This window comes from Camelus bactrianus, chromosome 20 (assembly GCF_048773025.1).
Source record: "Camelus bactrianus isolate YW-2024 breed Bactrian camel chromosome 20, ASM4877302v1, whole genome shotgun sequence".
Taxonomy (NCBI): Eukaryota; Metazoa; Chordata; class Mammalia; order Artiodactyla; family Camelidae; genus Camelus; species Camelus bactrianus.
The window spans coordinates 36,963,456-36,988,419 of NC_133558.1; the positions used below are offsets into that span (position 1 = coordinate 36,963,456).

General features: G+C 38.9%; 1 protein-coding gene across 1 annotated transcript in view; it reads right to left on the reverse strand.

Moving 5' to 3' along the window:
- Positions 1–24,964, reverse strand: part of LOC141574139 (uncharacterized) — a 51,108-nt gene that overhangs the window by 11,515 nt on the left and 14,629 nt on the right. The window contains exon 3 of the mRNA XM_074347931.1: positions 16,460–16,557. Within this exon, the coding sequence (XP_074204032.1) occupies positions 16,460–16,557 (98 nt within the window). The remainder of the gene's footprint in view (positions 1–16,459; positions 16,558–24,964) is intronic.

Consider the following 24,964-nt stretch of genomic DNA (forward strand, 5'->3'; position numbering starts at 1 on the left):
ATGAAGAAGGTGACAGCTTTTTGAAGATTTCTAGACCAGCTAGATACCACGTAGTTGGTTACTAGAAGTATGAAGTCATTTTAACATAACTTGGGTCAACTTTAACTAGAGGTTGACCAAGTATTTAAAAACTACAAGACAAAAGTAACCAAAAAATGCATATTAGTACCTAAATAGGAAAGATTTTAGGCTATGTCCATTGTTCACCTCCCTAAATGAAAAGGTCCCTTGGAGTTAAACTTTAATGGGCAAAATGTGCATTTTTGTCTAACTGGAAACCTGTTTTCTTTTTCTTGGAGCAGGAATCGCAGGAAAAACATTGCCGAGATTCAAGTTCCATGATAAGGAGGTTAAAAAAAAAGAAAAGGGGTTTTCATAGACGGGGTGAAATCATGTTTCCATGGAAACCCTGAACTGGTTTGTTGGAGATTTTGGTGATAATTTCAACGACAAAAAACACATCTGGCACCTTCAGAAATGTACCCCAGCTTACCATGAATATCATTTTCAAGTGACAACCAAAGACATGGAAAGCACCTCACCGGATTAAAGACATCTTTTAAAATTTCTTTAATCATTACCAACTTCACCTGGCAGAGAAATCATTTAAATTGGAAACAAATCCGGTGAACCGAACTGTGCCAGGACAAACAGCATCCAGAAAATGGTTCTCCTGATCCCAGTGCTGGACCAAGGGCTTCCTCCATCCCAGACTCGCCGAGTCTGTGGGCTCAACAGCCTTTACTGAATCACGGTATCAAAAACAGACTCAAAGTCCAATCCCTCACAGACAAGGCTACTTTTTTTTCATTTAGATTATTATTTTTTCCAAATTAGAGATCTATTCGATCATTGGTATATAGTTGTTATGCCACAAATAAGACATGAAAATGATTTTTTATATATTTTTGCCCCATGTCTTATTTTTTTTAATTTTTTTTATTAAAGTGTAGTTGATTTACAATGTTGGTTTCAGGTGTACAGCAAAATGATTCAGTTATACATACACATGCATATACATTTTTTCTTTTCAGATTCTTTTCTATTATATGTTATTACAAGAAATTGAATAGAGCTCCCTATGCCCTAGGGTAGGTCCTTGTTGTTTACCTGTTTTGTATCTAGTAGTGTGTGTCTGTTACTCCCCAGCCCCTAAATTCATCCCTCTCCCGCCTTTCCCCTTTGGTAACCATAGTTTGTTTTCTATGTCTGCGAGTCTCCTTGGTTTGAAAATGGAATCTGTAGAGATTTACCCTTCTTTAAGGACTTCACTGTCATACAGGGATAGCTCCAGCCTCTGAATTTGCATCTTATGAATTTCTTTGGCGTGACTCCGAGCTTTCAGACGTAAGAGACAAATATGTACCCGAACAATCAATTCTGAATTAAAACTGTCACACAGCCTTGTTCGGCTCTTCATCACATCCGGTAACTCTCTCACAATCACATTTCACTGAAGCTTCATCTTCTACGCTTTATGCACCCGACAATTTCAAAACTGGGAAACTGGCAATTCATTCTGGAAGGATCATTCTTGCCTCGACTCTCTTGCTTGCAAGTTCTCTCCCTCCCGACACGGCCAGGCTTCCCGACCAGGGTCTCCCAGGCTTCCCGACCAGGGTCTCCGACCCGCTCCCTCCGTTTCCCCACCTCCCGCTGCAGCTGCACCCCCGCCAGCCCCGCGCCTGACTCCAGCGGGCTGTGGAAACTGCTCCCGTGTAAGGGCTCCGGTGACTTCCCAGCTGCCAAAGTCAGTCAGCTCTGTCTGGCCATCTTTCTTAACGTACCTGCGTTTGGCTCAGACAGATGGCTTTTTTTTTTCTTCTTTAATTGGAACTTTCTCCTTAAGGCTTCCTGACTTACTTTCAGACTTCTCTGCGGGTCCCCTCTGCTGTCCGATATGGATTTGGGTTCCTGAGGTTTAGCCAGAGCCTCTACCTTCTCTTTGTTTTTTTTCCTATGGTTATTTTAATGGGAGTTTTTTTAATAATTTTTTTAATTGAAATAAAGTCAGCTTACAATGTTGTGTTAATTTCCAGGGTACAGCATAGTGATTCAGTTATATATTTACACACACACATATATATACATACATATATATATACAGACACACACATATATATACACATATATATTCCTTTTCATATTCTTTTTCATTATAGGCTATTACAAGGTATTGAATATAGTTCCCTGTGCTGTACAGTAGGACCTTGTTGTTTATCTGTCTTACATATAATAGTGTATATCTGCAAATCCCAAGCTTCCAATTTATCCCTCCACACCCCCTCCTCACCCCCTGGTAACCACAAGTTTGTTTCCTATGTCTGCCTCTACTTTTCCGATTCTGCAAACTCTTACTGGAGAAATTTAGCCTCCCCTACATCTTTAACTACCATGTTGATACCACTGAATCACAAATTTTTATCTTCAGAGCACACTTCACTCTTTCAGTCAAGAGTCGATTTTCAAATAATTATATCCAGAAATGTAACGAACATCAACTTTTATACAGCTGACATGCATCTCAGTTCCAACAAATCTTTTTGTGAGCTCAAAGTCTATTTGTAAAAAATTGCTCTTCTCTTCCCATCCTCTCTTCAAGTAACGACTCTACCATTTACACCGCTACCCTAAATCACAACCATGAGTGTCTTCCCAAGCTATTTTCTGTCCCTCCTCTCTCACAGCTAACAACTGCATCCACTGCCACTGTTGTAGGCTTGCGGATTTATCATGCTACATCCACCCATGCTACTGAAATAGATGCAGAAGAAAACATTTGCTAATTTCAACACGTATTCATTATTTCTAAATATACAACACCCATTCCTGATTTTAAAATGAAAAGACAAGTTTTTTAAATATGACAAAACCAAAAACCATGAGTAAATATAATATTTAACGGTGAAATGTTAGAAGAATCCTCTTTGAATAAAGTTAGAAATAATACATGTCTGCAATCACCTCTACTTAGCACTGTAACAGACACTCTAAGAAAATAAGATAACAAAAATAAGGTAAAAGGATTGAGAAAGAAACAAAATTATCAATATTATTAGGGAAAATTATCTAAATAAAGAAACTTCCATAAAAAATCATTTAAAATAACAACAGATGTCAGCAAAGTTGTTGCAAACACAACTAAGCTTTTTAAAACCAAACACTGTTCCCTTATTCCAGCAGCAAGAAATTCCAAAATGTATTTTTGAAAATACTATTCACAGTAGCCATAAAATAATGGCATGTCAATAGAACAAAATTATAGTTGAAGGAGAAAATGTTCTAAAGATATGGAAAAATATGTGCATTCATATGGCAAGACTTCATATCATAAAGATGACAGATTTTCCATCCAATTAATCTGTGCATTCAATGCAATTCTCATCAAAACCGAGATGTTTCGTGTCTGAGTGTGACTGTGGAATGGATAAGCTGATCAAAAAATTTAAATGGAAGAAAAACAGGCCAAATTCAGCTGAAACAATTTGGAGGAAGGAAAATAAGGAAGGAATCACTTTGTACTACCAGCTCGTAAATTTTGCTTAAAAACTACAGTAATTATAAAGAATCAGTATTGATAAAAGATTATAGTAGAATAGTGGGTCTAAAGAAAGATTCAAGAAACAAACCCAGCTATACACGGGAACTTGTTATAGGAGAGAAGTCACACTATAAATGAGCTGTGAAGAGATGCACAGTTGCATAAATGTGCTGTAATTGGTAATCACACAGGAGAGGGTTAATGTGAATAAAACCATAGCCCTGTTACGCTGTGTAATATACAAAAGCCAAGTACAGCTGGGTTAGAGACCTAAATGTGTAAGGCGAAACTGTAAAACTCTTGGGGGACTATATAAGGTATCTTTTTAACATTGGGAAAGGAAGAAATTTACATTTTCATTAAAAAGGTATCATAAAATTAAAAGACAAAACCTAAGAGGGGAGGGTAGTGCTCAGTGGCAGAGCACATGCCTAGCAGGCACAAGGTCCTGGGTTCCATCCCCAGTCCTTCCATCAAATAAATAAATAAACCTAATTACCTTCTCCCACACACTCACACACAAAAAAAAAAATTTAAATAAATTTTAAAAATCAAGACAAATCTAACCCGGAATGAAATATTCGCCATGTATATTTCTAACCAAAGATTGGTGCCTTGGATATATTTTATAAGACTACACTCAATAAGAAAAATACAAATAATCGAACAGGGCAATGGGTAAAGATTACAAACAAGAAACTCAAATAAGAGAAACCCAAATACCCAATAGGAAAATATTGAGCCATCTTTTTTTTTTCTTATTTCAGCTGATTTTTTTTTTTTTTTATTTATGGGGGAGGTGATTTTTTTTTGTTTTTTTGTTTTTTAACGGAGGTACTGGGGATCGAACCCATGACCTCATGCATGCTAAGCATGCGCTTACCCACTGAGCTAGACCCTCCCCTTGAGCCACCCTGATACTAGGAAAATACCAACTAAAGCAAAATACTACTCACACCCACAAAAATACATTAACACCAAAAGCTAGAGAGGATATAGGAAAATCGAAATCCTTGTTCCTAAAGAGAGAATGAATATAGTGGCACAGCCACTCTGAGAACCAATTCCCAATGCTTACAGTAAAGCTGAGAATTTAAAAAAAAAAAAAAAAAAAGTCTTACAATCTCATGCTTCTATTTTATGGAGTACACTCTGAAAAACTGACCTGTGTCCACAAGGAGACACGGAGGAGACGTGTGTGTCACTGCAGCATGGTGTGTCATCAGAAAAAAATGGACACAGCTTAATTTTCCGTCAGTAAAAAGGGGAATAAACAAACCCCATCTATTTTAAGGCAGTAAAAATGGTTGTTTTAGAGCTATGCGTGCCAATATGTTAAGCGAATACAGGAAGTTCTGGGAGGAAATAAACAAGACGCTATCTATGTAAATTTTTAATTTACAAAATAATAATATATGTTGTTTGGAGGTACATACATATATAGCAAAAGCACAAAGGTATACATTGGAATAATACACAGCAAGCTTCAGACAGTGATTATTTCTGGGTTTGAAGACATGAGGGTAGATCTTTAGTGGTTCATCTGCAACTATGAGTGATGGGTTTGTTGCGGCTTTCTGTTCTTTTCCTATGTGTTTAAAATAGTCTCTAATTAATATTTTTTATTTAAATCCTTTAATGGTTTCCTATTGCCTTCAGGACAGAGTTCTAGCTCCTTCTCAAACAAGCCCTTTCATGATGTGTTCCCATCTACCATTCAGGAATCCTCCGTGTCCACAGTCCTTGTGGTACCTTCCATGGTGGTATCTTTCCCAACTCAAAGAGAATTAGGATTCTGTCTCACATGGAAACTTCAGATGACTTCTGATGCAATAATTTCTGGTTTACATGTCCATCTTCTCCCACCAAAATGTGAGTTTCTTTTTTTTAATTGTGTAATTTTTTATTGAGATACAGTTGATGTGCAATATGATATAACTTACAGGTGTACAACATAGTGATTCACTATTTTTCAAAGTTATAGTCCATTTATAGTTATTGTAAAATATTGGCTCTATTCCCTGTGTTGTACAATATATCCTTGTAGTTTATTTTACACATAATAGTTTCCATCTCTTAATGCAAATCAAAACTACAATGAGGTATCACCTCACACCAGTCAGAATGGCCATCATTCAAAAATCCACAAATGACAAATGCTGGAGAGGCTGTGGAGAAATGGGAACCCTCCTACACTGCTGGTGGAAATGCAGTTTGGTGCAGCCACTATGGAAAACAATATGGAGATTCCTCAAAAGACTAGGAAAAGACTTACCATATAACCCAGGAATCCCGCTCCTGGGCTTATATCCAGAAGGAACCCTACTTCAAAAAGACACCTGCACCCCAATGTTCATAGCAGCACTATTTACAATAGCCAAGACATGGAGACAGCCTAAATGTCCATCAACGGATGACTGGATAAAGAAGATGTGGTATATTTATACAATGGAATACTATTCAGCCATAAAAACCGACAACATAATGCCATTTGCAGCAACATGGTTGCTCCTGGAGAATGTCATTCTAAGTGAAGTAAGCCAGAAAGAGAAAGAAAAATACCATATGAGATCACTCATATGTGGAATCTAAAAAACAAAAACAAAAAATAAAGCATAAATACAAAACAGAAATAGACTCATAGACATAGAATACAAACTTGTGGTTGCCAAGGGGGCAGAGGGTGGGAAGGGATAGACGGGATTTCAAAAATGTAGAATAGATAAACAAGATTATACTGTATAGCACAGGGAAATATATACAAGATCTTATGGTAGCTCACAGAGAAAAAAATGTGACAATGAATATATATATATGTTCATGTATAACTGAAAAATTGTGCTCTACAAGTTGAATTTGACACAACATTGTAAAATGATTATAAATCAATTAAAAAATGTTAAAAAAAAAAAAAAAGAATCGGAAATATGACACCATCAAAGAAACTCAATAAACTTCCAGTAACTGAAAAAACAAAATAGTTTCCATCTCTTAATCCCCTCTCCTTATTCTGCCCCCTCCACTCTTCCCTCTCCCCACTGGTAACCACTAGTTTGTTCATGAGTTTCTTGAGAACAGAGATATATCTGGATTTCTCCCCTTCCCAACGGTATTTCATAAAGCTTTCATATATTAGAAATTCAATAAATGGGGGATGGATGGATATAGACAGACATCCACTGCTGAATGTCAGCCCTGTTTCCCACCAGCTTTTGGTTCTTGGAGAGACGTTCTTTGTCCGTCAAGTATTGGACATCACTCTTGTCCATCCCTGGGGTTCTACATGCCCCTCCTACATGCCCACTTATCCCAGATTGCACGTTTGCAAAACCCGGCGCTACTGCTTGCACTGTAGCTGCACGTATACTTTCACTCTTGGACCATACCTTCTAACCACAGAAGTGTGGTTACCTACAGATCAAGAGGGAGACGTTTTGGGAGACCGGCCCAAATCTAGGCGCTTCTGTGTTTTCATCTACATCCTGCTGGAAACCATGGCATAGTTGAAAGAGTACAGGTTTTTAGTGAAAACAGATTTAAATTCTTAATCTACCACTTACTGTGTGACTTAAAACAAGTTTCTTAATCTCTCTGGGGCTTACTTTTCTCCTCTCTAAAATCAGAAATAAAGCTACCTTTTAAAACGGTTTTATCTCTCAACGAGTTGGACTTCCAAGAATAAACTTTGTTTCCCCAAAAAATTATTAAAATATTTTTGTATACTGTCTTCTAAATGCTTGTTTTGCCTTAAACATCAGATCAATAAACTACCTATATTTGATTTTTAAAAAAAGAGCTACCCTACCTACCTTGAAGTGTTGTTATAAATGCTGCACAAAATGGCATAAAAGCACCTTGTAAAGCTGCTCTCACCATTGGAAAGACTCAATAATATTTTTCTTCCAATCTCCTTGAATTTTTTAACACCAGGATTTACAAAAATGAGTGGAAAAAGCAATGATTGCTACAGTTGAAAAGAATACCCCATTCCCTGAATATTCATAGGCCATTATCTGCACATTTTAAGCAGGCATCCTTCACGTTCCTGTAAGTGTGTTTCCTGTAATTCATGTGCATGTGTATTTCCTAGTTGGCTGATGTGTGTGAGTTCCTAGAGGGCAGGGTTTAAAGCCACTAATTCCCTAAGCCACGCTATGCTTTTCATGTTATATGTAAGCAATCAGTTAAATATTTTGATGGCCCATCCACCATTGGTAAACTATTTCATTGTATCTGTTTTCACAGTGGTGGTAGAGTTATGCTAATCCATCTACACTTTCCGAGATGCCTTCTTTTGGGGTCACACATCAGCGGGATGACTGGCTAAGACAAAGTGTACAGACTGTGGTTTATGGAGCTCTACAGAGTCAACTGGCATGTGGGACCTTGGTTCCAATCGACCAACCAAGCCAGCCGAGATACCATCCAACCCCACAGAGAAGACAAACATTATTATTTTTGGAGAAGAGTTGATTTTTAGAAAAATCTGTATTTTAGCTTTGAAATTGTGAACCAAGTAGGGCCAAAAAGTGGTGATAACAACAAAAATATCAAAACAGCAAAAAGAGTGGTAGCTCACAGCACAAAAAAATGTGACAGTGAATATATGTATGTTCGTGTATAACTGAAAAATCGTGCTCTACATTGGAATTTGACACAAGATTGTAAAATGACTATAACTCAATAAAAAAAAAGTGTTAAAAAAAAAAAACAGCAAAAAGATAGCCATTCCCTGTTTACATCCAGAGAATCTTCCATTCTGGCCAAGGAGGTCCCTTAGAACCCCATCCACGCTAGGATGACTCAGAGAGATGCTGAGAAGCCCACATTTTCTCTCCTTCTACTGTGCGCTTTGTGAGCCAGATAATCCCCACTGGAATCATCACCAAAGCCTCTGGATTACGGTCACCCTCACACAGATGTGAGGGTGGACAGCTGTACGAAGCCAGTGCTAGGTCAGCATTATTCGCTGCCTCTGACTCCGGGAACATTCCAGTTCAAGTCCCATCTCTAGTACCTGCAGAGTCCTGGAGCTCTATTTTCTTGACACTGCCTTTTCACCCAGGTCAAAACTTCTTACCTAAGCTGCATTTTTCCACATCTGTTTGCAGGTGTAAACTAAATAATCTTTAAAAAGTATGAGATCCTTTGTATATATATTTTTATTGAAGTATAGTCAGTTTACAATGTCATGTCAATTTCTGGTGTACAGCACAATGCTTCAGTCATACATGAACACACACATATTCATTGTTATATTCTTTTTCACAAGTTACTACAAGATAAATAGTATGAGATCCTTTGCCTCAGCATCTCTCACATGTTTAAAATAACAAGATATGTAGTCATTTCTTTCTGAAAATTAAGTACATGAGAAAATAAATCTGTATGTTTAGAACGTGAGTCCTAATTACAGATTCAAACTAACTTATAAGTATTTCCTGTATTAAGCAAATAGGTCCTATTCAGGGGTACACAGGTTCTTCATATGTCTGAGTTTTTCTAAAAATATGGCCAGTCGCATTTTTAAGATGTAGAGTTTGAGTGCCAATTATGAAATATATTAAGTTTCAAAATAAGAAGAAATAGTGTTGGAGAGTAATAATCTCAAAAGTGATCGAAACATGATGTTAGCTTTTTAATTAAAATGAGAGTTCTATGAATGGACATTCTGTGAGTTTCACTGAATGGTGTCCTCTGTCTGGACAACTGGACCAGCGAGTGAAGAGAGCCCCCGTTGGCAGGGTCCCACTGCTGGGTCATCTGAAAACAAACCACTGATTAAGTCCAGCTTCATCTCAGTTAACCCAATCACCGCGTTAGCCCAGAAATCCAGCCCAACTGTGGCTTCCACAGCAGTGACAACCAAGGATTGACTTTCCTCAGAGACTCAGAAGAAGATGCCTTAAATACATTTAATGAACAAGAAACTCCCTAGAAAGAGGAAAATCAAGGGAATGGCCCTTAAGGAAAATTAACCAATGAACTGAAAGGTTCTAGAATGTCCCTCTGACCCAATTTCATTGTTTAACAGATGAGCATCTGGAGCTCGATGAAATTAAATATTCTAACCAACATAAAATGCAGTGACAGAGCCAATGTCAGAAACTGTGTCCCCGGAACAGTGTTCTTCTCCACTGAGCATACTGCCTCCCTTAACTGGGAAAAGGTTTAATGTTATTGTTCCAGAAGCTTCCCATCGGAGTCAGCCTCTGGCTTAATCACATGCGGCATTAGGAATCTCAAGAAGACTCCACCCACTGCTTAACCCGGAGCAGCACCGTCGCCCTCTTGTCCTGGCTCTGCAAAGCGTCCGCTCCGTAATCCTCCTGGTCACTGGATCTCAATGAGAGCTGCAGGCCCCCTGTGCACAGAGAGGGGCGGCCCGCCCTACTCCATGAGGACCAAATGTGATCAGGAAAGCTCAAGAGTTTCTCTTGCTATGACAGACATGCTCTACAAAGTACTGAAAAGTGTATGTCCCCAAATGAGAGGATGCCCAGTCTTTGATCTGTACTATTAAACTATCTGAATAGGATGGCAATTCCTTAAAAAACTAAAAACTGAGTTACCATATGATCCAGTAATCCCACTCCTGAGCATATATCTGGAGAAAACTCTAATTTGAAAAGACACATGCACCCCAATGCTCATAGCAGCACTATTTACAATAGCCAAGGCATGGAAACAACCTAGATGTCCATCAACAGATGACTGGATAAAGAAGAGGTGGTATATTTATACAATGGAGTACTACTCAGCCATTAAAAAGAATGAAATAATGCCATTTGCAGCAACATGGATGGACCTGGAGATCATCATACTAAAGTAAGTCAGAAAGAGAAAAACAAATACCATATGATATCACTTATATGTGGGATCTAAAAAAATGACACAAATGAACTTATTTACAAAACAGAAATAGACTCACAGACATAGAAAACAAACTTACAGTTACCAGTGGGGGAAGGGGGTGGGAAGGGATAAATTGGGAGTTTGAGATTTGCAGATACTAACTACTATGTATTAAGTAGATAAACAACACATTTCTACTGTATAGCACAGAGGACTATATTCAATATCTTGTAGTAACCTGTAATGAAAAAGAATACGCAAATGAATATATGTATGTTTATGTATGACTGAATCATTATGCTGTACACCAGAAATTGACACAACACTGTAAACTGACTATACTTCAGTAAAAAAAGAAAAACAGAAAAAACTATATGAATACAATTTAGTACCTTTTTCTTTAAAGAAGAATGTATTTAAAATATACATAGAAAACACTAGCTTGGTACAAAATATGAGAAAGGTACCCAAACTTTTCTAAGGTACCATGCTTTCAAAGTATAGAAAACACGACGCTCCCTGGTGGTCTAGTGGTTAGGATTCGGCGCTCTCTCAAAGTATAGAAAACACACACTTAATGAATATTCAATAATTTTTTACTCCTAACTCTTCTCCAACATTATTTCCAGGCATAAATGTAGTTAGGGACCAAATCAACCCCACTGAAAATCACTGATTTCATCAATAGAGACTCGCCTCAAGGATTGGCAATTAGAAGATCTTAATGAATGAAAATGCATCTGAACTTTGTAAGTCTTAGATTTCCTAGCAGGACTCAACCACCACGATCATAATCCTCTGCCCAAAGAATAAGGCAACGAGGTAAAAAGTTATGTTTAGTTAAGATATTAAAAAGAACGTGATGTTCGCCTTTCTGTTTCAGACTTGATATAAACTCTACTCTTTGACTATCAGTGTTTCTGGGGTTTTGCTTCTATTTCAGAATCAAATGTTCTTAAAACAGTAGATCAGATATTTCAACAAATAATCATAATCTAAAGAGAAATAAATAAGCCTACGCCACACAATTTCACTGCTTGTATTTGCTCGTCATTTTTTGGCCATGAACAAGAGAGTCCTTTTAAAACTGGGAGTGTTTCCCTTCTATTTTATTCCGGTTTCATATACAACTAATTGTAAAACGTTGTAACAGTGTTGCCAATGAGAATTCTTATTATACTTCACTTAGTCGCCTGGTGGTTGTGTTTTTTCATGTTTCTCAATCCATACATCTGCGAAGCTCTAACATCGCATGCCTAGAGTGAAACTGTTACATAAACTGAGTCTTTGGTACATTTAAAGAATGTAATACAAAGGAGGTACTGCCTCTCTAGGGAGTAAAGATTAAGGCTTATAATTCATCTCTGTGATGAGATGCAGATTTCCCCTCAGAAGACACAGCATTCATTTAAATCAGTCGAGGAGGATAGTACTGAAGGAAAATTCATCTGGCTGCATTTAAGGTTCAGAAAAAGGCATGTACAAAAGGATTCTCTGGCTTTCAGCCTGGAGGATTTTCACGTGATTGTCAATTGGATATATTTTCATTCAGTTTTAATCTATATTTTTTTCAAAAAAAGGGGTGGGGGGGTACTCCCAGGGAGGCGGCTGGGGGAATTTCAGAGTGGATCACACAGATGAGAACTCCCATATTTCAAAAAACAAAAACTAAGCCTACTTGATGACTTTGGCTATGGCAGGTCAGTGAACTCTGTCCTGTCTTTGTCTCCTCTTTCCCATTTTTGTTGTCATACCCAAGAGATCTCGTGTGAGTGGCTCATACATTTATGTTTTATTAAATGCTGAGAAGGTATATAGTGATGGAAGAAATATTCTTGGTCTAGTCAAAATTTAAAAAAAAAAAACTTTTGCCATCCTTAGCTAAGGTAGGGTGGGGCCAGTCACTTCTGGGATAATCAATGGTCCTCCCAATATTACTTCCCATAATAATCAGTCATAGAATAGTTGTGTTCATCTGAACACAGGCAGGTGGTCACAGCGATACCAGTAGAAGGGAGAACTAGAAACATGTGTTTTCTATATTCTTTGCTTCTTTAATTATCATCTTGATTTTATCTTTCCCTTTTCTCTGCCAAGTGTCCTCCACGAAAGGCAAGATGAGGGAAAAGGCCTGTCATTTCTTATGTCATATTTTTCTTCAGGCTCTATGTGGATGCCACAGGCAATATTCCTCATTCTGCGACATGCCTTGCAGAAACACCCACTTACTTGCTTTTCCAAATAACTCAATCATTCCATTTTTAAAATAAAAAAATATACGGAATTCTTCTAAGAATTTAGGTACCAGGTTTACGTCACTTTCTGTATATGTTGGCAAACGACGTGCATTAAAATTTCCTGGAGTAAATGGTTTCTGGTACAGTTATTCCATTGGGCTTTCATGGGTGAAGGAATAATTCTAATAATTCAAAAACTACATAAACGTCTTAGTCAGTGTAAAGCTATATTTGCACAAGGTATTCATGGTAAACCACCTTTAAATCAAAGATGCTCAGGGAAATGATATCGTTAGCTATTGCCAGGGTAACAAAATGCAGCCTGGTTCCTCTTGATAGTCACCAAAAATGTTTCCCCCAATAAGAACTAAATTAATGGATATGCAAAATAGATTCAAATTTTGCATTTTGACTTTCAACCGTAAAGCACTGGGAGACAATTCTGCATGGTGTTTCTGAAACTCTTAAATCCGCTTTTCTCTGGACTACTTCCAAGGATGCTGGGAGATACCCAGATAGCCTTGGGGGATATCTGCCTTGTGGGACAAGGGCAAACTTGTTTCCTGGCTGGCAGAGTAAAGATGATTTCTTCCTCCAGTACAAACACTGGGCAAGTTTTCTCGTACCCTTTTTATGAAAGGATTTCTCAAGCTCAGGGTTCCTCAGCTGTGACATAAACCGCTGTGTACCTGGGTCCCTCCACATCACTCTTATGGGACTTGGGGTTGGGAGGGCAAGACAAACCAATGCAAACCAATCTGAAGCCCATACTGTTTGCTGTGTTGTAAGTAATAAAGTCCTCTGTCTCTGACCCAAGAATCTCTTCTCTGCCAACCTAAAACCACGGCAGACTAACTTGTTAGATTCCAAGTAGGGTAAAAATCTCAGCCTCTTCACAATTCTTGACATAAGTATGGTCAATGCACAATAATTATTTGTTATAGAATACAAACTTGTGGTTGCCAAGGGGGTGAGGGGTGGGAAGAGAGAGACTGGGATTTCAAGATTGTAAAATAGATAAACAAGATTATACTGTATAGCACAAGGAAATATATACAAGGTCTTATGGTAGCTCACAGAGAAAAAAATGTGACAATGAATATATATATATGTTCATGTGTAACTGAAAAATTGTGCTCTACACTGGAATTTGACACAACATTGTAAAATGATTATAAATCAGTAAAAAATGTTAAAAAAAATGAACAGTACATATATGTAAATTAAAAAAATATATGCAGTAAAAAAGAAATGATCTATCAAGCCATGAAAGACATAGAAGAAACTTAAAAGAAATATTACTAAATTAAAGAAGCCAGTCTGAAAAGGCTACAAACTATACCATGCCAACCAAATGACATTCTGGACAAGGCCCAGCTACAGAAACAATGAAAAGATCATGGTTTCCAGGGGTTTGAGGAGAGGGAGGGAGCGAGGAATGAACAGATGGAGTACAAGGGATTTTTAGGGCAATGAAATTATTCTGTATGATACTATAGTGGCTACATGTCATTATGCATTTGTCAAAGCCCATAGAATGGACAGCAAGTGAACCCTAATGTAAACTATGGACTTTGGTTGATAATAATGTGTCCATGTTGGTTCACTGATTGTACCAAATATGACACACTGATGAGGGAGGCTGAGGGTAGGGCAGTATATATGAGTAGGGAGGAGGGCTGTGTGCAAACACTGTATTTTCTGCTCAGTACTGTTGTGAACCTGAAACTGCTCTAAAAGAATAAAGTCTATTAAAAAAAAGAAAAAATAATAATTGTTTGTTAAATAAGCAAGCCAAATCACTACATATAAAACTGAACTCCATTATTTACTATGTAGATTTACAATCTTCTTTAGCAAAAGTATCTATGATAGCCTATACTTTGTGCTAGATACAATTAAAACACAAAATTCTAATGATTTTAATGTTTTCCATTCTGTTATCTACATACTTGATTTCAATAAGTGACTGCTACTCAAGTCTCAATCTCTTTGGAACATAGTCGACATAAACAAAAAATCGTATTTAACGCTCAAAAAAGATTGTGTTTCTAAGAATCGATAGATTTGACTGAATCAAAACATTAAAAACAGTAACACCATGGGCTGCTGTTTTCTTGACATGGCTCTATTTTACCAAGTCCTTTACTGGAAAAAAATACATCAGTAGGAGCCATCTGATGAAAAGAATGGGAGATGTCATTTGGACAACCATAATGAAATGCTACCATTGGACAGTCTCCCATCTATGTAACTCCATAGATTATTATTTAAATGTATTTAACATTTAATGTATTCAAGGTATTTAACAAAAATACTGTTTTAACTTCGACAACTAGTGAACCAAATCACGCCCAGCCCTTTCCCTAACCCCCTCTGACAGTGATGGGAATAGCAAAGACACCATGCAATGTAAATTATAACATAAAACAAACACTTAAGTCAATAAACAGGGAAAGGAAGACAAAATCCTGACCCTCCAGGAAAACAAAATCAGAAAGATTTCCCTTTTCTCAAAATTCTAAAAATGATCACCCTAACCACTAAACTAGTTTAAACACCACTGACTCCTTCAAAACCACAATTTCAATTTTCCCCCCACAAAACCCTCAAAATATTCCATCTTCCTTTAGCATGATGCAAGTTACAATAAGGCTGTTAGTAAAGCAAACAACTTCCTCTGTGCTAACTGGCCGTGTCTTTCAGTCATTTTGAAACCCTGAGCTCACAAGAAACTATCTAACCACTTGATTGACTGATCGCACTGATGCAGAACACCTGCTGCTGAGTGAGGCAACGATGCCAAGGGTTTGCAGCCCTTTCCAAAACTCACTTTCGGTGGTTGCTACTAGTTCATCAGTAAGGAAACTGGACAGCTTGACGTGGCTAAGGTCTCTGCTCAAGTCAGAGAGAACCTACAGTAATCGGTGGAATGAGGGCCAGTAGGTTTCCACTCTGACCGCAGAGCCTGGCACCCAGCTGCCTCGAAGTCACTACTTGCATGAATTTTCAGCTTGTTCCTGGCCAAAGGAAGATGCTGGTTCGGGTACTCACGGAAAAGAAAATCATCTACGTTATAAGAGAATCTGGTAAGGACTTGGCACAAAAGATCATTTAAAAAAAAAAAAGGACTTCAAAGGGTAAGAAAGTGTCACTGAAATAAATCACAGGCACAATTTTGAAAATGTTCAATATATTCATGGCTTTTCATTTTTAAACATATTGATCATTTAACAGATCCTCTTATCTTTTTTAAGGTTGTCTATATTTCTAGACGTTACAATCAGTATTACGCCGGGTATTTTGTGCTTTTCTTCACCATTTTTTAAATACTCTTCCCAAGAACCAACAGTGTACAAACACCAAACAGAACAAATACTAAACAGAACTGTCTGAAGAATCCCTATGTCTTGAATTTCACTTTTTTTCCTTTCTCCTCATCCTCTTCAACACTCGTTTCTCATCCCCTTGGTAACAGCCATTCTGACCACATCTCATTGTGGTCCCGATTTGCATTTCCCTGATAGTTAGTGATGTTGGGCATCTCTTCGTGTGCCTGTTGGCCATCTGCACGTCTTCTTTGGAAGAACGTTTATTCAGATCCTCTGCGCATTTTTCAGTCGGATTATTTTGTCGCTGTTCTTGAGTTGCGTGAGTTCTGTATGTATTTGGACATTAACCTCGATTGGATGTACAACTTGAAAACATCCTCTCCCACTCAGTAGGCTGCCCCTCCACGCTGCAATGATCTCCTTCACTGTACAGAAGCTTCCCAGGAGAATTCACACCCAACATCAGAAGTGCTACCCGTCGCTAACTCACTCACCCAGTAGCAAAGTGCTGAACCCATCAGTAGAGCAGGATACCCCACCGGGTAGCTTTCGGTCAGGTCTATAGTAAGATAAATCACTTTGATTTCTTCACCTGGAATAATAGGAACGTTGTATTATTTCTTTCTAGAAACTAGAGAATGGTACCTTTTTACCAAATTTCCCTCATCATTTAATTGACACGGATCCATCTACTAAATTTTTCCACTTTTTGAGAGATAAGTGTTTGTCCCTCTCCTTCATAATCCTGGAGGGGAAAGATAACCCCTCTGAGATGTCTTCACTGCTTTCTGAATTGAAACAACATGAAATAAACCAGTTCTTCCATCATACCGATGTTATCTGGCTTTTCAGGACAGGAGTCACTGGGGACATTGAGAAGATGAACAACACACCAAAACATCAGCCTTGCAGTCTAACCAGCAGATTTGCTAACTAGCAGGTCTGTTTTGAGTCACACAGTAATCAGAAAACCCCATTTTCCTAACTTAATTTAGTTTGCGTTGTTTGTGCGATGTGTTCTCTGCTTTGTTTTGCTTTTACGGGACACTGTCTGCCGCTTGGTGTCTTCAGTGTCACCGTTTATGTGAAAATCAGACGGTCCTCACTTCCACGAAGAACAGAACAAGGCAACAAAGCTCACAGAGGCAAGATTTATGTTAGCAGGAGAAGGAAGCCTCTGATGAGACGATTAGACGTGAAAATGGGTCATTAAGAAAAACTGAGAAACGCTTTCTCTGGCTTTTTTTTTTTTTAAGACCAGTTTCTCATCTTTGTGGAATGGCTTCCAACAGTTGAATGGACTCTGAATCACCCGACGGCTTTTCCAAGCCTGTAACGGCAACATGGAGGGTCTTCAAAGGCACTGGGGAAGCAACTTTCTCAATAACTAAGAGCATAGCGCCCCTCCAGATCACCGAAACCCTGCAATGCTGGTTTTGTGACCTTGACTTGGAGCCACTGGGACGTACCAGGAAACCACAACTCTGGGCAGATGCACATTTCATGTGCAAACATTTACCAGATGTGGGATTCCTATGATCTAGGCTGAGCAGTAGAAACAAAACGGGAATTTGCTGTGTAATCTGACGCGCCAGTCCCTCAGTGGGTTGGCAGGTGAGAGGCCCGGTCTCACCTTTAGGCAGAGCTGATGAGGTGTGATTTGGAAGCACAGGAACCCTCTTAAGCCCCACCCCCACCCCCCAATTAAAACCAAGCCCAGATCCTTGGTGAGCCTGCAACTCCGCCAAGAAAGATTTACTTCTTCAGATGAGGAATTCTATCCCTGTTAAAACGAAAGCTCCCTTAGGAGACATAAATTGTTAATCAGTTATTTATACTTCAGTAAATGAATTTGAAATCCTGTCTTGACAGCTGGTTTTGATAAGAATACATGAAGCTTGGTTGTTTGGATTGTAACAGAGAGGGGGAAAAGTCTTCAAGAGAGAGAAGTTAATAAAGGAATGACTCTTTTACCACTCTTATTTGTCTGTTCATTCAACAATATTTACGACTTCCACATTTCAGGCAACGTGGCATTAATCTGAAGCGTTGGGAATTCAAAGACGGAAAAGCTTAGTTAATGGCCTTTAAAAACGTGGGGTTTAGGGGAACACAACAACTAGGCAGTTCCCATCAAAGAAGAGAGATGTGAAAGGAGTTGTGTGCAAGGGGAACTCAGAGAAATGAAGACCTAAATCCACCCACCAGAGAGGAGACGGCAGAGTTCTCCAAGAGGAAAATAAGAAAGGAAAGAGAAAATTTATTTTTGGGGGGGTGGGTATAGCGCAGTTGGTAGGGCGCATGCTCAGCACGTGTGAGGTAGATGGTTCGATCCCTAGTACGTCCATTTAAAAGAAAGAAAGGAAAAAGGGAAATTTTCCAAGAGAAGATTAAGTTTGACCCACGACTGGAAGGAGAGCCAGGGATTTGGAGATAACCTCAGGAGAGGAAGACAGTACCTGATTATGCCCCAGAACATTAGCGAGCAGGACGCACTCACTGAAACAGCCTCCCTGAAGTAGGAGTTCTGGAGTGAAGTCCCTGGAGGGGGAAGAGGGGCAGTGTCTTGGTCAGCTCAGGCTGCTGTAACAAAATACCAGAGCCTGGGCGTGGTTTAAACAACTGACATGTATTTCCTCACAGCTGTGGAGGCTGGCAGTCCGAGATCAGGGCGCCAGCATGGCTGGGCTCTGGTCAAGCTCTCTGTGGCTTGGCCGCCATCTTGCTTGGCTGTGTGTCTGTGCTGGGCGATGGGGGACAAGCTCTCTGACGTCTCTTCTTCTAAGAACACTAATCCTGTAGTATTGGAGCCCCACCCTTATGTCCTCATGTTCACTTTACGTCTTCAGTTCTTTCTTCATGGGACCATTCTCCAGACACAGGTGAGGGCTTTGACACCTGAATGTGGAGGGGACACAATTCAGTCCACAGCAGGCGGTGAGGGACACAAATGATGATGGTGGAGCAGGTACTGAGCAAACAAACCTTCTAAATAGACTGAAGAGGAATGGACTTTGTCTTTAAAGATCATTCTAGGATTCTACACAGATTTTCGGTAGAGGGGGACAGATTCTGATTCAAATTTTAGAAAGCTCCCTATGGCAGCAAAAGAGAGGAGGATGTTCAGAAAACAGAAAGGTCCCTGTGAAAAACTACTGTATATAAAAGAGATAAACAACAAGGCCCTACTGTAGAGCACAGGGAACTTGTAACAGCCTATAATGAAAAAGAATGTGTGTGTGTGTGTGTGTGTGTGTATCTGAGCCACTATGCTGTACACCAGAAACTAACACAACACTGTAAGTCAACTATACTTCAATAAAAATAAATAAATAAAATAAAATCTCTGTATTAAACAAAAATAAATTTCTAACAGTGCAAGAATAACTAAACGCCAGTTCATGTGCATGCTGGATACACACACATATAGAGGCATGAAATGCATGTGTTCCAAGAACATTTAATATTGTAAAAAATAAGAACAAAATTCAAAATACAAAACTATACAGTAAGCTGATTGCGTAGATATATATATATATATATATATATATCTCTTTCTAGAAATGTCAAAAATTATTTTCTAGATAGTAGCATTATCAACATAATTTTTTCATTGTGTTTTCCTGTGTTTTCCCAGTATTTTTATAAAGAACATATCTTGTTTTAAAATCAAAAATAATTAACTTACATTTAAACTTCTAAATGTTTTTAGGCACGGGTAATATATGTCAAAAGGAGGGTTTCTCCCGCCACCAGCAGAACACATAGTTGAATTATTCTCTTCCAATCAGGAAAGGTTAAGCTGTGCTGAATGGCAAATATATCCAAAAATGGTAGTGCCTTTTAACAACAAAGGTTTATTTTGTGCTCATATTATATTTCCACCATGGGCTGGCCAGGGGCTCTGCTTATTCATATCACTCATGTTAGGACCCATCCTGAGGAGCACGGCCATTTACCTTGGCATAGATAAAGACCTCTGGAGGGTCTCAAACGAGCAATTAAATGTTCCAGTCCAGAAACACATGTTGATTTCCACTGAACTCATTGACCGGAACTAACATGGGGCCAGGAGAGGTCAACCTATCGTGTGCCTGAAATATACTGGGCAAAGAGAATTAGTAAGGATCACATATAACTACAAATTCATCACCCCCCACCTCCAGAAAAGAAACCATGGAGGGAACTTTATGGCAGTGTTGTTCAAACTGCAAACCCTGACCCATCAGTAGGATGTGAAATCAATTCAATGTGTCATAACCAGTGTTTTTTTCCAACAGAATCAGTGGAAGAGGAAATGTCAGAACATAATGCATGTAGAAAAGGTAGGTATTTATCATGAAACAAGATTCGATACACATCTATCAAAAAGTACAGATTGTGCCACAATGTAAAACAGCCTCCTGTGGGTCCTGTAAAAAAAAATTAAATTTTAAAGCCATTGTTCTATGGGAGCCCCAATTAGGCCAGATACATAGAAACATAATAGTTTCCAAACTGGCTCTTCTGATGCAATGTTCTGTGACTACCCTGGAAGGGAAATTTGGTCTTCCTCCATAGTGTCAATGTCAAAGAACGGAGTCCAAGTTTTACCCTTTCTTTAAATATAATGCTCTCTCAATAATAAGTAAATAAAGAGACTTGTTTTTTAACACTTTTCAAGTATTAAGAATTCCATACCTTTTTATTTCTCCTAAAACAAAAAATTTCAAGGACCTACTGTATAGGACTGGGAGCTATATTCAATATCTTGTAATAACCTATCATGGAAAAGAATCCAAAAAGAATCCAAAAAGAATAACTTTGCTGTACACCTGAAACTAACAAAACATAAATTACCTATATGTCAATAAGAAAGGAACAACTAACAGTCCTTATCTCGTAGGGGTGTTGTGGATATGATATTGAATATTCATATGTGTTATATTATTTCCTCCTGTGCCTTGCACATAATAAACACTCAGTGTTAGCAATAAATGTGGTCATTATCATGGATAAGAAGATTTCAAGCTTCGAAAGATTTTTCCACACTTCTGAAGATAATTCTACAGAGCCTCGTTTTATTTGGTAGGAATATATACAATTCTTACATTAATCAAATGGCATCCTTGACCAAGATGAATGGTAATAAAAATTCTTTTACTTTGTCTTGCTGTAAGTTGATAAACTTACAACACAACGTCATGGATGAGTTTTATCAGGCTTATGTTCAGGGCAGAATGCGTATTTCAAAATTGCAAAATACCTATTGCCTCTAACTCCTTGTCACAGACAATATTCCCAATTTCCAAAATTCTACTTTATATATGGCCAGCTAACAAAATTCAAATTTGAAATATGCACATTCTATGTGGGGTTGAGGGGGGTGCAGTATTTATTGAGTTCTAAATTTCTCCTTTCCAAAGTGAATTCATCTTAACTCTTACTTTCTATCTTCCATGTGAAATGTTTATAAAGCACTGACCAAAAAGCCAGCATTTCAACCCATTTCAGTGTTTTCTCCCTTCCCTTCAAATACACTGCCATGATTTTTCTTACCCACCCTTCACAGCACTGCCAGTTCAAAAGACAGCCTTTTGTTTTACAGGGAAAATGCTTGCTAAACTGCCAAGAATCACAGACAAATGCCTCATGCAATCCAGCCTTCCCTTCTCTCCCAGATGCCCCACTGCCTCCCTAGGTAGGTCAGAGAGGTTTCCGGAGGGGAAAAACGAGCCAACACGAACTAATACAATCGACCATCCTGACATTCAAGAGAACCAGATAAAACATGACCAGCTGTGCTGAAAGAACGGAAAATGGAAAGACCATCCTCAAAAATACGCTCGTGTGCACTTTCTTACCATGTAAAAGGAACCCCGGGCAGGGAAAGCCGATGAACATCCTGCATTTGTTAATTAAAGCAGCATTATATTCAGATCAAGAATAGCGACTTGTCTGAAAGTGATGACTCACCATACCCAGTTCCTTCCTGGACTTACTCAGTTAGGTGTGGAGGAAAAGGCTTGTCCTGGCAGCTGGACCATCTGTTTCCCAGGCCCGGCGAGGCCACTAAGACACCAAAGGAATCTGGGCAAGACAACTTTAAGCCTGGCTGGACTTCAGTACCTCCTCTATAAAGTCCCAAGGGGAAGACATGAGTGAGTCAAAGGAGCTCTTCCATTTCAAATTGGCCATGGTTCTGTTCTCTTGAAATTTATCTTCTTACGTTTGCCACTAAGTACAAGGCTAATAATTAGCTTCTTAAAGCCGACCTCCCCCGGCGGTCATTTCTTTCCACTTTTCCCAACTGAATCTACTAGATCTAATACATTCTGAATTTTCTGTAAGTGTGCATTTTGTACTCAAAATGATCATGTCTATTTCTATGGTATTCAAAGAGCTCCAGAGAGATGCCCGGTACCATTCTGATCATTCTCTTCCCATGAAAGTTTCATTGTCATTGCTGCCAAGATTTCAGACAAAAAATAATCCCCTGAAAACCGTCCTCCTGTCAAACAACTGACAAGTACCACACCAATCCAACTGAATGCCTCAAGTATGGTTTCGGATCCTAAAATGTGGGATTTCTTGAACTGTTTTATATTGTTCTCCCCAACACACACACACACGCACACACACACAAAAGTTAGCAAATAAATACCACAGTCAAATTCGGATTATTTGCCAACTCGGATGGTGAGAGAGAACTAGTCCTGATAATCTTAAACGGCAGAGAGTGGAGGGACATGTGCAATCAGGCACTGGAATGCCTTTTACTCTTATATCTGGGGGAAAAAAAAAAGTATGCCTGGCATTCTGGAAGGTGACAATACTGTACTTCAGATGGCGTACATAATGAAACTTTCCTAGGAAAAACCAACCCCAGGGAACTAGAAAACGTTCCACTCTATAAATATTTTGGGTCACACCTTGGCCAACGAGAACAGGGAGCAATGTTTAAAAAGATTATCTTTCAATCCCTGTTATGTGAGACCAGGGGGATTAAGAGACTGAATTAGAGGAGGTGACACTGTCATTAAATCATTATAAAAATTCTTGCAGAAAGGGGCCCTAAAAGGGAACGTAAGACCCAAACTCAAGATAGTATTTTTATCACCAGATTGTCCATCTGCAAGGCAAGAAAGTCAGGAGGGAAATTCTCATCCCTTGTTGTTCACTCCAAAGCTGGTCGGTTACAGTCTCTCATGCAGACTTCCAAATTCCACGGTGAAAGCAGAAACAGCTGCACTGGTCTGTCCCTGCTGGAAACTGACTTTTTTCTAGCAAGTGCCAAGTACAGGCTCAGAATTACAGTCCGACATTATCCAAAAGGAGATGTTCTTTTTTTTTTTCTTTTCTATATCATCCAAATGCTGTTCAGAAGAAATTGCGAATGAGATCTCTAAAGCCATATCACCCATGGCCCAAAGGAGCCAAATGGCTGTCCACATATTTGCTTGGTCCAGAATGTTCAGAAGTAATAAAGCAGACACCAAAATGACTTTTGTTCCTTTCCACAATTACAGGTATTTTAGAAGACTGTCAGATGAATACTTGGTGTGACCCTGAACTCCACGGCCTGTATTGCTGGGGAGGTCAGTGGAACAGTGTTCTCAGAGCTGGAAGAACAAAGATGCTCAGAGCAGGAGAAGGAAAAACACCCTGACAGAGGTGGGTGCCTCTCAGACTAAGAAGGAAGTGGTTTGCGCAAATGAGGAAGAACCGTGGCCTCCTGGACACTATGCAGCTCTCGGGAAGCCATGAGACTGGGCTCTTGGACTGGATGGGCAGAGCCAGTCTCAGGTGGGTTCCCCCACGAACAAACCCAAGAGGAACAGGAAGCAGCCATGTCCAGACGACATGGCACTGTACTCTGTCTGACCCACAATCATTAGGGGCAAGCTACAGGAAAGAGAACAGACCCCGGAAGCAGGAAACACGAAACTGCAAACACAAAGATGGAGCAACAAAAACCCGCATCGTGGAGGAAGCCCACAAACTCAGCAAACACAGTGACTAACAGCCACAGAAGCAGAGTTAACAACAGCACAAAGAAGCCTAGCTTCACTGTCGTTCATGTAATTAGAGAGATGTGTAAGAATATTTGAGTATGTATATTAATACATTCAGAGGTATATGTGAGAATGATTGAAGAGGGAAGTAGCCAGATGGAAAAAGCAAGCTGAAGAATTCTACCAGGTTTCAATGCAGAAGGATGCAGATCTTACAAAATATTAAAAAAGAGTGTCCAGAAGAGAAAAAAAATACAGTGACATATATATTGAAGAAATAATAGAAGAAAAAGTCAAAGAAAACCTTTCTGAGCTAAATAATGATTTGAACCTTCAGATTGAGAGGGTCTCACAAGTACCAAATTGCTTGAATGGGGCGGGAAGTCAGGGGAAACCTTCTAGACACATAATGATGAAAAATCGTAATTCAAAGGATAAAGCAAAAAATCCTAAGAGTTTCTAGTGTGGGGGAGGGGTCGTGGGAGGGAGGAGGGATGGGAAGGAAATCTCAAAAAAAATAAAATTCAGATTGTCTAAAGTCTATTATCACAAAAGAAAAGCTAAAAGACAATGGGTCAAAAATCTTCAAAGTTCTGCAGGAAGACAGTTTTGGACCTAGCCAAAGAAACATTCATTTTTGAACATTTTGAACATCTGAACATTAAAGAACTCGTAAGTCTACCATCTAGTCACTCTCCAGAAAAATTACCAGAAAATAAAACTAAGGGCTATTTGTGGGATAGAAACTGTTTTTTAAAAAAATCAACAAAACTGGCTGCCCTCTCCTAAGCATTCCTTCAAAATAAACTTCATTCTAACATTGTTACTAAAAAAAAAAAGTTAATAACATTCTAGAAATAAAACACAAGCTCTCAGATGGTGAGCTGGCTATGGAATGGGGGATGGGAGCAGTGTATCACGGGATGCAAATGTGAACAAGACGAGTAAATTATCTTGAGGGAGGAGATAGATACCAACTAGCTATTAGTAGGAATATGCAAGTTT